The sequence below is a fragment of the Crocodylus siamensis genome, chromosome 6 (genome assembly GCF_052110815.1).
Source record: "Crocodylus siamensis isolate JL-2025a chromosome 6, ASM5211081v1, whole genome shotgun sequence".
Classification (NCBI taxonomy): Eukaryota; Metazoa; Chordata; order Crocodylia; family Crocodylidae; genus Crocodylus; species Crocodylus siamensis.
Window position 1 is genome coordinate 98,226,300 of NC_143400.1, and position 13,808 is coordinate 98,240,107.

General features: G+C 44.7%; 1 protein-coding gene across 3 annotated transcripts in view; it reads right to left on the reverse strand.

The window, feature by feature from the left end:
* Positions 1-432: 432 nt before the first annotated feature.
* Positions 433-13,808, reverse strand: part of ACAP2 (ArfGAP with coiled-coil, ankyrin repeat and PH domains 2) — a 116,837-nt gene continuing 103,461 nt past the window's right edge. For all 3 annotated transcript variants that reach the window (XM_090053586.1, XM_090053587.1, XM_090053588.1), the window contains 5 exons: positions 10,448-10,635; positions 10,010-10,119; positions 8,815-8,925; positions 8,486-8,547; positions 433-3,253 (listed from right to left, as the gene is read on the reverse strand). In XM_090053586.1, the coding sequence (XP_089909712.1) occupies positions 3,150-3,253; positions 8,486-8,547; positions 8,815-8,925; positions 10,010-10,119; positions 10,448-10,635 (575 nt within the window). In that variant the 3' untranslated portion in view covers positions 433-3,149. The remainder of the gene's footprint in view (positions 3,254-8,485; positions 8,548-8,814; positions 8,926-10,009; positions 10,120-10,447; positions 10,636-13,808) is intronic.

The window sequence follows — 13,808 nt, forward strand, 5'->3', positions numbered from 1 at the left end:
TGCCTGTATATAAAACCAACTCAAAATACATTTTCAAGGCAGGTAGGGGATATGATACAATATTCATGTGGCATCTTTCAAAACACCAAAAATGTTCAAAATCATCACTGTGCGATCAATCCGTAACTCCTAAAGTCCATGGAAAGGTGTCCCAATTCCAGCGAGCTCTTGGAGTAGGTCCCTTGCTGAACAGGAAAGGATGCAGCGCTCTACCTGCATTCATGAGCAACTGAAGCGTGCGCTCCAACGCCATCCAGATGCGCAGCCTGTAATGCTAAAGCAAGAATTCGGACTGCTGACAGAGTCACTCAAAATCGAGGGAACAGAATAATGATTTCAGTATGTCAAACAGCACGATGCAGTGGAACAGAAATACGTGAATTCATGTGCGTTATACCAACACCAATACAAAACAAGCAGCCTTAAAAACAATTAAAACAAATACTAATCATTTTAATAGAGACACTGTAGCCCAAGTTTCATCAGCAAGTTGGGCAAGTAACACACACCTCCAAAAGGGAGGGGCAGGGGAATGGAGGTTGTGCTCTTTTGTGCTGAGTCTCTGACCCAGGATGAAGGTCAGACCCTCCTTCAGTGGCAACCCCAGTACTAGGTATTCACATAGTTGTAAGATTATTATAATCAATTGCTTTTTAATTGTGAACAAACAACTGCTTCTTCCTTCTGCACAAATGAAGGCCAATGATAGTCCAGCTGTATGGCATAAGCCTGAATGGGATGCAGAGTTTCCCATTATTTGGTACGTGGCTCAATGCACAATGGACTTTTATTGCATACAGTTCAAGTGACATTCAGATGCACCCTGTGGCAGGAGTGGAAGTTCCCTGCTGCTGCTGAGCAGAACAGGAACACATAAGCCAGCACTTGAGAGGCAAATGCAGACCTCTGAAGGCCTGGATCAGCCGTGCTCTTGATCCTGCAAGCTACAGCGTCCCAGGGGGGGCTGGGAGCCACCCTCACCTGGTGAGGCTGACGTATTAATTAAGCTGCGCATTTGTTTCTGTCAGGGCTGGTCAGCCAGAAAGTGCTCTCTCAGCAAACACATCTTACTGTACACATCTGTACCTAAGGGGTCAGGGAGCAAAACTGCACAGTCTGAGCTGCCAGCCCTGCTCTGCAAACCAGTCCAACCCCACTGCCTCCCGCCCGAACACACTGACAGAACCTGCCATGGGGAACGCTGACCATCAGTACCAGCCAGAGCAGAGGTTCCAGCACGGCATGAACACTCGCTGCTTACAAAAAAGTGAGGTCATGCGCTGCCCAGGCAGGCAAGAGCCAAGAGTGCAGCAGAAGCCCCCCCATAGCCACAAGGCGAGAAAGCCCTTTGCTTTAGAGGAAATCCTCTTGTGAGTTTAAACAGGGGGTCCCCTGAGACTAGAAAGGACATGCTACCGGTGGTCCAAGGTGGAGGTCTGATACAGGGCATCTTAGAGAAAAGACCTGATGTCTTACTGTGACAGAAAGAAAGAGGGTAGCTATGCCCTGAAGCTTCAAACTGCTTTGATGTAGCCATCACACTCAATGTACAGCCACCCTCACCTGTAGTGCCAAGACCATGTTCTTAGTACTGTACATCTGCAATGTGCACTAGGTGCATCTCACAGTGTCCCAGCTACAGAGAAGCTTATATTCTCTAACACCTCCTAATTTAAGACAGAAGGATATTTCAATATTAGCAATCACTGAGCATGCTATCATTGTACAGGAAGCCATTCCAATTTAAAAGCTTAGGAAACTCATCTATAAGGAGTATTCTCTAATAATAAAACTTACTACTTTCCAAAATAAATGCAGTTTAAACAGTGGGCTGAGTTTACTTTTCCTAAAGTAATTAGGTTACACATGAAGCACAGATTATATACTGTGAAACTCAGCTACTTAGCATGCTTATCAATAGGACACTTTGTATAATATAAGTATCTAACCTGGTATCAGGGACCTTCCACAGATGTTATTTTTCATTACCTATTTAATGCACAGTGGTAAACATCTTGGAATAGTTTAAATGTAAATGTGCCAGGAAAGACTTAATTTGAATTCCAAATTTACCTGCTCACACTGAATCAAGCTAATAGTTAAAAAACAAAAAAACCCCAACCCCTAATTTATTTCCAAAATAAGTTTCAGCAGCAAGATACCACGTTGCTGTAAATAGTTTGAGCAGGTCACAGGAAGTTTACAGTAGTTTAATGGTGCTCCCTAGAAACGAGCCTTACTGTTCAAAGTCCCGAGAGACGGAGCATCGGGAACAGTGCAGGTGTGTGTTATCTATCCGTTATACAACAGATGCACACATCCAAGTGGGGAACCATGCACATCTGCAGAAGGCAGAGCAGGGCTTGCTGAGAAAGCTCCTCTCGATGCCAAGACAATGCCATTAGGCAATGCCACGCGTTGTTACTCTGCAGGAACAGCGCAATACAGCTTAGAGTCTCCGCAATTTTCTGTATTTAGAAACGGTGAATGTGTATATATGTGTATGCTGCCTACTTTACAGCGTGCTGCAACATAAGGGATCAAGCAGGCTAAGTTCAGGATGGCTGCATTACCTGCAAGTGTTCGAACCAGTCTGAACTGGGAGCAATATCAAGAGCCGCTTGCCAAAAGGCAGCCTTCCTGGCTGCGGCCGTTCCATGCAACGTCTGATCCCCCAGATCACACATTCACCCGCAAAGTGACTGACCAGCAGTCACCGCCAGTGGCCTGCATTAGTGGGAAGGTTAAGCGGTGACAGAACTTGCATCAACTCACATTATCTGCTGTTAGCAACACATGTCTGTGAGCACTGTTGGCAAGGGGAGCAGAGGATATTTTCTATCACTGGCAGATGTAGACAGGGAGCTCAGGAAAAGATTGCCAGATTTCTCTCCCACAACCACAGATCAGGGATGGGATGGGTAAGTTGGCCCTTGCCTTCCAGAGGCAAGTGCTTTAGGGGGACAGCAGTGTCAGCAATCCTTCACTCCTCCCCATACCTGCCACTACCGCAGGCCACATCAGAGCGGTCATTTTATCTAGACTACTGACTATTAAAAAATGCATATAGTTGAAGCTGTTTAAAAAGACTTGCACTATACGTATAAGAGAACGAGTGATCAGGTTTAGTTCTTTTCCTGCTGTGACATTCAAGACTTCTGTGAATCTGATTGCTGGAAACGGTTTAGCTTCTCTGGATTATTGGAGGCCATTTGGGAAAAGTCACGGAAAATGTCCTGATAAATTTCATCTCCTGCACAGAAAGAGAAGAACAGGGAAACAGTTTCAACATGTTCATCAAGACAGGTCACATCATGCATCTTCACACAAATGTCCCACCGTCCTAGCAATTACTGTGCAACATTCATGTATAGTAGATGGCTTATATGTGGAGTGATACTGATGGATGCAAAGTCTTTGAAAGAGACTGGTTAAATGACATGCATATTTTGTAAAAGCAAATGAAACAAAGCCAAACTATACCTGAAATAGTACCTCAAAGGCTGCCAGAGGAAAATTCAAAGTTAGGAAGGAAAGGTGCAAGCATTTTAAAGCAATGCAAAAGAAAAACACATTTAATTAACAGATAAAAAGCAAAATCATTCTATCAAAATGGAAGTCCTGGCATAGGCTCTCTTCATGAAAACAGAGGTATGGCATAAAGGACTAAAGAAAAAATGTCCTCTCATAGCCTGAGAGCTTGTAAGGAGCATGCAACATTCCTATGGTACTGCAAATTCATGTTTGGAACGCTGCATTGTTGCTGCAGTAACATGGCACCATATTTATATGCAATGTTCAACAGTCATCTCATACTCTAGGATATCCCAACACTATACCAAGGGCCTTCAGCAAGTAGTGTCTTTTCATCAGTTCCTTCTGCCCTTCAATTGGGGTTTAAAAGGACTTAGTTCCTGACACCAGTTGAGCAACCCCCCCTTTCCAATATCAGGACACGAAGAGGGAGCTGGACTGTTCCACCTAGTCTTTTCTCCAACTCCCTGCCCCATCCACAAGAACAGCTAGGTCGCATCTTCAATACCACGACAAGTCGGGGTGATGGGGTGCTGTTTATTTCTTCACTCAACGGGCATTTCCCTAGCTTATGAGGGAACACACATCTTTACATTTTGGAGCTACCTCCACTTCACTGGCATGACTGTTTGCCAGCGGCAGCCCCCTGCCCATTTCAAATCCATTCCATCCCTGGCAGCAATTGTTTCAAAGCCAATTTGGGCATTGTGGCTCCATTCCAGCAAAGTGCTTGCACATAGGCTTCATTTAAAAATGCACTTAAAGCCCCACTGTTAAACACATGCCAATAAACTTGACAGACTCTAGAGGTACACAGCCACCTGGAGCCTCCCCCATCCTCTTCCCACAAACAAAGCAGTTGTAGACTGCACAAGGCCCAAGCACTTTTGTTCCCCATCTGTCAGCTCCAGTGTGTACTGCATATCTAAGGGGGGCAGGAAATTGCCAAACCCCAGTTTACTTCTCCTGCCACGTAGGCCTCCCTTCCTCTTAATGGTGGGGGAGGAGATGAGGAAGGTGGGTGAATGTAAAATGTTTCCCTCCATCTCTAAACAGTATTCTTTTAAATGACTTCACAGAGCCTGTATGGGACAGGACTAGAGTAAAGATTGTTTTTCCATAATATCCTACATGAATTTCCAGTACCAAACCTATATCATTCCTCCGTATGTGGAGTTAGTGGTGCATTTATTTGAAAATACATTTTCAAATACAACAACTGATTTGCCCAAACTATTTAAAATATAGTGCCAAGATTTGTATATGAATAAATCAAAAAGAATTCTTTCTGGTTTCAAAGAATAAGTTAAATCACCAACAGATTTATCAAAGGGAATTTCTTTGTACTGAAATTCCCTTTCAGTCCTCAGGTTTAGCTCCAAGTACTTTTTCTAGAACTGCAACAGGCACATGGCACGGGTTTGTTCATTACAGCTTCTGATAATTGCTTCCACTGGGAGACAAGCATATCATAAAACAGAAGTCATGAAAATTCATCAAGAGAACAGATATGGAAGAACACAAGGTCGAGGTTAGTATGTCTAATGCATGTGATTACATTATTAATCCAACGGAAATAAAGGGAAATGGATCCCACAGATGAACTATGTTGCACTTCAGTTAAACACATTTGGTTCTTTCAAGTTCACTCGAATGAAAGCTAGTTCTGCAAGATACTTTTTGGTTCTATTTTTGGCTGTTTTGCATGATAAAAGTTATCACATACAAAAATAGAAGAGTGAAATAAAGTGCCCCTCGTGTTCGTATGCTGCATTAAAATATTCAATACTGTAAACATTGTAAATAGTATTTTAAAATGCTTAAAACTGATTTCCAAGCACTGTTATAGTAGCTAAAGTGCAGATTCTTAATATAAAAATACTATAGCACTGCTGTACTGTTCAACATCAAAGTAACTTAAAAAGGCACACACTGAACATGAGAGGAAAACAGGAAGAAAGGGTAGCAGATGCTATTACGAAATACTGACTAGACTGTAGCACCAGAAGGTGAGCATTCTCAGGTATTATACATGGAAGAGTACAATGGCATGTATGGCTTCTACCACCACCAATGCACATTTTGTAGAACAAGCTGCTTTAGTCAGCCGGTACCCATTCATACGAAGTACATTTTGGAAGACCCACTGTACCATGCAAAGTAATGAGTATGTTCCTTCAACAGCTCAAACCAATCAAACATCTTTACACCAGAAATACCGATGCTACTAGCTACACTAATTACTGTTTTCACTGACTGTACGCTAAAATACAGAATGCCCATTTCACTTAACTTCATCATTATGGGCTGCACTCTTTAACCCCCCCACCCCCTCCCTTACCCTCTCGCACTGCCCAGCCACAGGATCTTTAATAACCCCGCTAGTATTTTATCATCATCTCTTCTAGAACCAGCTTTGAAGAAGAGTGTTAGACAGAGAAGATGCACCTGACATTAGGATACAGCTGCTATACCAACTCCTACTCTGCTACTAAGTGGGTTTTTTCTGTTCATCACCACCACAAAAGTGACTAGATTTTGTGCTCAAACTGGTACAGTCACATAGCACTTGTGTCAGGCAAACATTTAAAATATTCAAATAATTATTTCTATTAAAAAAATAACAAAGTGAGTCATCCCAACAGAAGCAGGTCCCAATCTGTCCATGGAGCCAGTATTAGCAGTGACAGGCAGGAAGATGAAGGTCTATTCCTCAGTCTACCCAGGACCCACAGACCCTGGGCAGATCACTTGCTCTCTGTGCACCTTTTTCCCTTCGTCCATCTTGCCTGCTCAAGCCAATCAGGGATTCACTCTCTTTGTTCACACAGTGTCCACCTGATCGCAGCTGCAACCTCTAGATGCTACTGCAATATGGACAGATCAGACTGAAACTGTTGAGGAATAACTTCCTTGCTTTGAGTTTTCCAACTGAGTGAAAAATCTCTCTACACAGATTTCACAAACAAAAAAAAAGGAAAAACTTGTTCCATTTTTACCAGCTCCAGTTAAAGTCTAGACATTCAATGATTTTTAGAAAAACAAATTTTGCCTGTTTTTGTAACAAAAGAAAATCAAAGCAAGTCCTGTAACATTCAGTAACAAAACTCACTTCTGTACACATAACATCAATTTGATTTATAATGCTTTCACATCTCTCATATGCTAATAAATTTATCTAAAATACCTTACAATTTTACTTTACTTTCCCCTCAAAGCAAATGTGTTCTGCTCTTTGAAATCAGGATGGAATTTCTTTTCACCTTAAAACAAATACAAGATTGATCACTGGGTACTGTTATCTTTTAGCCTGCCATGGGAAGTGGGATGCCTTGTGCTGGCAACCAATGTCACAGGCTGAACAACAGCCACTCAAGACGGAGCAGGCGGTCTCTCTTTTACTCTGCAGAGCAGTAGCCTGCGTCACTTTACAGCTGGCAGACACTTCCGTGTTTGTGTCATAACCCATTAACATGTCAGCAAATCATCCTGGGTTCTACAAAAATTACTCAAGTGTCTGAGGCAAGAATTCTTATGGGCGATATCTTTTATTGAACTGCCTGCATGGTTGGGATAGACGAAGACAAGCTTTTGGGTATCAGTACCCTTCCTCCCTCGAGACCTGACAATGGGTACTGTGATACCCAAGAGCTTGTCTCCATCTATCCCAACCATGCAGGTGGTCCAATAAAAGATATCACCTACAAGAACTCTTCCATCTTTCCTGGACTATCACAGCAACATCACTTCAAATGTCTGAGCGTCTTTGTGGCTGAATATCCAATCTTAGCCCAAAGCTAGTTATGAAATAAACAAGTCTGGGTTTCTGGGCACAGGATTATTAGGCAGGATTACTGTGCTCCAGTGGCCTGCTGGCACAGAGCCCAATCTGCAAGGTGCCGAGCACTGTGGCCCTAATCTTGCAAAGTGCTCGCACGCGAGTGGTCCCTGTGAAGTCAACAGAGCAGGCCTGAGGACTGCTGGTCTGGGCCCAAAGTGCTCAGTGCTGGACACAAACAAGCCCACAAAATGGTTTTACCTCAGCGAGGCTCCCTGATGACAGCCTCTCAGACTGGCTGTTAACTCCAGCTTGGATTGCAAAATCTCCAGTCACTGCTTTTTATTAACACTTTTTGCATTAGTTTAGATATGACTCTTATGAACATGTGTCATGGTAGGCACAGCTTGTGTAACAAGACAAAAGGTGCAAACAAGCAGTGTTCACCCATGAGGTTTTTGTACAGATGTGCCAAGTGGGACATTTTGCTTTCTAATATCAATTGGACCAAATGCCAACTAACTTTTTGTAAAAACTGGTTTAGTTCTGTATCTGCAAAAATGTGCCTCAAAAATGAATGTTTTGTTTAACATCTGTACAACTTAAAAACAGACATTGTTTTAACATTTATTTCTGCAAACCAGCCCTCATTTTCTCATTCCTGCCTGAAGTGAAGTGATTTCACATGAATAATTTGTATGGGCCTCAGGAAAAGGGTTTATAACGGAGAGAACAGACATCGATTCGAAATAATAAGACTAACTCCTCGATGTCGGCTGAACAATCCAGGGAGACGACGGCAGCTGTGGAGTCCATCAGGTGCAGCCTAACGTCCCCTGGCTCTCAATGGACTGTCAACCATTGAGGGCTGTGCCTCACCACTGCTGCGGTAGGCAGCAGCAGCAATGACTGGCTACAGCTGTGCTAACATGCACCACTACCACGGTAAATGTCAAACACCCTCCTCTTCGGCCTACAAGTAAGTGATCTGGGAGAGTACGCAGCAGTCAACTCCAATCAAATGTTAACATGTAGATGTTGCCTATAAAACATTACAGTACCAAACTAATTCAGTTTTGCTCAAAAATTATGAATCTTCTAATTGTAAACTGATAAATTCCTGAATGCATTTCTTATACTGCATCTCAGTATGGTTATTAGTGGAGTATTGACCTGGCTGTCCATAAAGTCCTTCCGATTCACGCATTTCTTCATTCATTCTTGCTAAACGTAACCTATGGTTTAGAAAAGATGAGAAAGTTATTTGACTATACTCAAAAATATAGGAAAAAAATATTTAAACACATTTCTGAATTTCACCAGTGAAAGAGGCACAGGGCTTATTTCAATCTATCCAATGGACACTGCACTCTCTCTTCACAATGTCTTTAGTTCTTGACCATTTTTATATAAAACCCACCCAATGTTTCTTGTGTGTTTTTGTCTCATGCTATAAGCCTAAGGAAAAAACATTAGATAGAATCTTAACAATAAATACTTACAATGTTACTATATCTGCATTTGCAGCCTCTACAGCTATACTCAAGGGGTCTTTCCCTTCCTCGTCTGTGGCATGCTGGTTTGCGCCTCGTTTCAGAAATAAACACACTTGCCTATTAAAGAAACAGCATTATAGAACACTTTTCACCAGGAACAAGAGAGACTTTGTAGATCAAGTGGACTCACTACACTCATTCAAATTATTTCAGTTGTTCTGAACCATCTCGAGCCCTTTCCTGCCAACCTGAGTGACTCAGTTTAAATCCATCAGCTTTACCTAAAATTTTAACAGTGAAGGGTATCAGCACTTAGCCACAGGGTAGAATCGCAGTTGAATCGATGACCTGGAAACTGTTGCAATGGGCCCCCCTCCCCTTCACCACTGCATTTGGGAGGACCAAGAAAGAGACTTCCACCCATCTCTAATAAGCTGCTTGACAACAGCTATGAAGCAGCATAAAACCAGAGATTACTAGCATGCCTAAAAGCCTAAAGCATCAGCCGCCTGCTTGCACCCACTGCAGAATTAATATTCTGAAATCCTACTTGGTCACCTGCCTCTGGGAGCACTTCACCTCCATGAGGAATGGCTTTGGACACATTTTCTTCTTCCTCCAAAACTCTTCCAGGCCAGGAGGACACTTTGGCAATGCTAAATGGGGGAGCAGGGGGTCTCTATGTCTGAGAAAAATATACCCAGGCAAGCAGCAGGGGTACTGCACATCAGATTATGGTTTATTATGGTCTTGATTGTGGAGGGAACACAGAGGCTTCAAACATATATCAGGGCCCTACTGTGTTAAGAGCTTTGGAAACACAATGCAGAGGTGCACTGGCAGGCAGCACATGCGGACAAAGTGAACAAGGCACAATCCTAGCCGCCTCTGCAGTGGTTCTATCAGCTTCTTACTTCCCTCACTGTCAGCAGCAGGTGATGGAAGGGTGTGATGGAACGTATGACAGAACATTGCTGAATGATCGTTCTTAGGGAAGGGACATGATCGTCTGTTTCCAGTACGGTAATGAATCAGACTACTAGTGTGTAGCTGCATTTCATCCTGAAGGTGTGAAAAACAGCAGGATGTCCTGGGGAGAAGCAGTGCAGGGATTCAGAGTCTATGCAAATACCAATCAACTCCAAGAGGCATGTCTTCAGAAAAGGATGGCTGTTTTACAAGTACTGCAAGAGAGCATTACCCAGTGTGTCCCAAGACTGTGGCATGATGCAGCGGTCCTCTTCCTTTCACATCCCTGTGGTTCACGTTGGCACCATTCTGCAGCAAGAACTCACAGGTAACTAATGAGCCCTGAGGAATGACAACAGAAGGCCAATTCAGCACCAAGCCTTTCGAAGAAGAGACAAATCTAGAAGCATGTGAATCACAGAATCACATCACCTCATATGGCGAGGAAAGAAAGAAGGACGTGGCTCCAAATGTTATCTATTTAAGCACTAACAGGGTACACAGTCCCGACCAGGCCATTAATGGAAACCAATGTTCAGAAGCAACTTTGAAGAAGAGAGACAACATGAGCCCACTTTGGTACCACAGATCAAACACTATCACAAGCTAGCAAGGCAAGTGATTCGCTGTTAAAAGAGACCCAGAAACATCCATGCTGTATATCACTTACCCCTAGCACTGCCTGAATCAACGGGGTGCTTTTGTTTTCTGCTATATTGACCCAGTTTACTTCAGCCCCATGGGCCAATGCCTCTGCCATGTCAGGAAGGTTCTTCTTGTAGGCAGCACGATAAAGCTGCAATCCAGGATCCAGCTGCTTAGAACTGCAGAGCACAGAAGCCTCTTGCTTTTCTCCTTCTGAAAGACACAGACAGACAGACACTTACCTGTAAATACTGACATTAATATAGTCACCTGAGACCGGGCAGACAAATACATCCATGTGACAAATGCTGCACCTATGGCATGCAGCAAACCGACCTTCGCAAAACCCGGGGGTCTGAGCCACCAAAAGCCCGGCATAAGGGACATTGGCCCAGCGCTGCATTACACTAGCTGGTAACAGCCACTCTTTCAATACCATGAATAACCACCACAAAAACATCAGTATCCACATTACTAGCAACTGTGAACACCATTAATCAATCCAGCTACCTCACATGACTTTACCTGGCTGCAGTTCTTGTTCTCTAGTGTGATTTTCCCTCCAAGGTACAAGCTAGAAAGATCTCTTAATAGCTCTAAGATTTCTTATACAGCAATACACAGAAACTTGCTATAAAGAGAATCCAATAGAAAGGAGTTGAAGTAACCCCCTAGTTAAGTCCAATACAAAGAAGTTACAAAGTGCGAGGTACAGTTTTCAGCACAGGAAGGCAAAGCTGTTCTGCAAATGTATCAGTGGGCACATGGACACACACTGTCTGGCTACTCTCAGCCCAGGAAATGGTTCCTGGGCAAAGAGCCAAACCTGAGTTTGTGCCATGACAGGGAGCCCAAGCAATAACACTTTACAAAACACACACAGGGAACTGCACATGACTGCCCTGCAAATCCACTACACAGAGGCAAGAGGAGGCTAGAAACCACTGAGGACCACCACCCGACAGCCTCACACAGCATAAAAGCCGTGAGCCTGCAGAAGAGGAACGCTGGAGCATGGTCAGGCAGCAATTTCTTCAGTAGGGTTTGAAGAAGAAACTGTGAAGGCATTTTAAAGAAAAACAAGAACAAATGCAAAAGACTGCAGATGCTTTGGCACAGCCACACTCCTATGGACCTGGCTCTGATCCCGGTCCATGGGTACTGCACCCAAGGAACAAGTGTGTACAAGGCCTGTGAAGTCCCGTGACAATGTCACAGGGGGAGGAGAGGCACAGGGGAGGAGGCACAACCTTGATGGGGTTCAGAGGCCAAAATATGGGGACTCAGAGTTGACACCTGGATGCAGCCCTTCAGCTCTGACTTATGAGACAATGGACAGCTGTGAGGAAGACGGATGCGGCTTCTGGGCCTCTCACCACCATGCTACAACAGAGCCATGGCCCAAGGGAGACTAGACATGGCTCTGCTCCCCCAGCGGCTCCAGAGGCTGCACATGCAGACTTGGTCTTGAAATCACAGGCACGATTAGAGAAGCCAGCTGCAAAACAGGACATTTATTCCAAGACCAGACCATAAGAGACCCTGCATACCAATACGGCAAAGGCACTTGAGATGGTTACCTGAGTAATACAGCCAAGCTGCAGAATCATTCCAAGCAAAACAAGGGCACCAGAGCAGAAGAGAAAGTTTGAAAAACACAAGGAAGAACAGTACAAGAATGCCACAGAATGCCTCAAGGCCTCACTGGAGCAGTCATGGATAAAGCTTTAAATAAAAGCAAACCAAGGTAGCAAAGAACAGACCAAAGAACTGCAGGAAAACAGCAGCAAACATGTCATCTGAGACCAGAACATAAAGCAAGGCCAACACCAAACAGCCAAAGGGGGCTTCTCATTTGATCCCAGACAGAAGACATGCACTGCAGCAGACCTGTGAGGCCCAGCTGTGTCTAACAGAGGCAGACAAATACCAGGCTCTCAACATATCCATTAAACCAGGATGGACAGTAACCTAAACCTTTGGAGATCAAAAGGAACAAATACATAACTGCACATTTCCCAAATGAAGCACTGTCAAAGCAACGTTAACAGTAAGAAAAGGTCCTTGAGACTATGCCCTTCCAGGGTAAAGGATTTGCTGAGTCTTCATGGCAGAAAAGGTTCCCAGCCTGAACTGCTGTGAACGGCTGGAGAACCATGCTAAGAAGCATGACCTGGAAGCCAAGGCTGCCCCTCATTTCAGCAGGGGGAACAGACAACCCCTGGGGTCCAGGAAAGAGGGGTAAAGGACAGGCAGGCTTGGCTGCTCCAGAGAACCTCCAGTCTCTGCCCAGAGCCCTCAGAAAGACCACAGCAAGGATGGGGAAGAAGAAAACACCTTGGTATTTGGTGCCACACTGCACCTTCCACACCCACTACAGGCTCACAACCATCCACCAGTGGGCTGCAGTGGCTGTCCTGCCTGGAAGGAAGCTCTGAACTGTGTCCTCCACTTGCTGCAGGCCAATCACAGACCAGGTCACTGGCTCTGGGGGATCGGGGAGCCAGGTTCTTCTAGGCAATACTGCAGTGTGTCCAAGAGGGTTTCAACTGGCTGGATTTCAGTGTGACAAGGGATAAGGAGAAAATAAGAGTTGTGCATTAATCCATGCACTTCATACTTCCACTCAGACTTGTGGTGAGGGCCAAGCATGGGGGAAAAACTCAAAGGGGTCAGCTCCACACAGGAAGGCAAGAGTAAGAGCTCCCAGAGATGGCTGGTGAAACCTGGTCAGCCTTGATGGAAGGGAACAGTCCTCAAGGCTTTGCAGGCTGAAGTACCTTCCATGTGTGCCCCTGGGTGTGGAGGATGAGACAACTCAGAGGTGAGCCACGTCCTAGGGGGAAGGCACCCAGGGGCCACCCTGGACGCTGGTTATTTGGCACAGGGCTGCCACCAGCATGTTGGACTGAGTAAATGCCTGGTCCGTGTGCCTTGCCCTCCCCGTTACCCCATTAAAGATAATAAGCTTGTAGTGTTTGGGTCCAAGGTCCACCTTCACACTTGGGCTTTATTTTCATAGATTTCATATTTCATAGACATTAGGGCTGGAAGGGACCTCGGGAGATCATCGAGTCCAGCCCCCTGCCCAAAGGGCAGAAAGTCAGCTGGGGTCATAGGATCCCAGCAAGATAAGCATCCAATTTACTCTTGAAGGTGTTCAATGTAGGTGCTTGAACCACCTCCGCTGGCAGACTGTTCCAGACCCTGGGGGCTCAGACAGGAAAGAAATTCTTCCTTATATCCAGCCTGAAACGGTCTTGCAGGAGTTTGTGACCATTCGACCTCGTCATCCCTTGGGGCGCTCTGGTGAAAGCAATCAAAGCCAGGTTTGCCTCAAGCTCTGTCATCACAGGCAAGCTGCTCAGGTCACTGTTTGCAAAAAT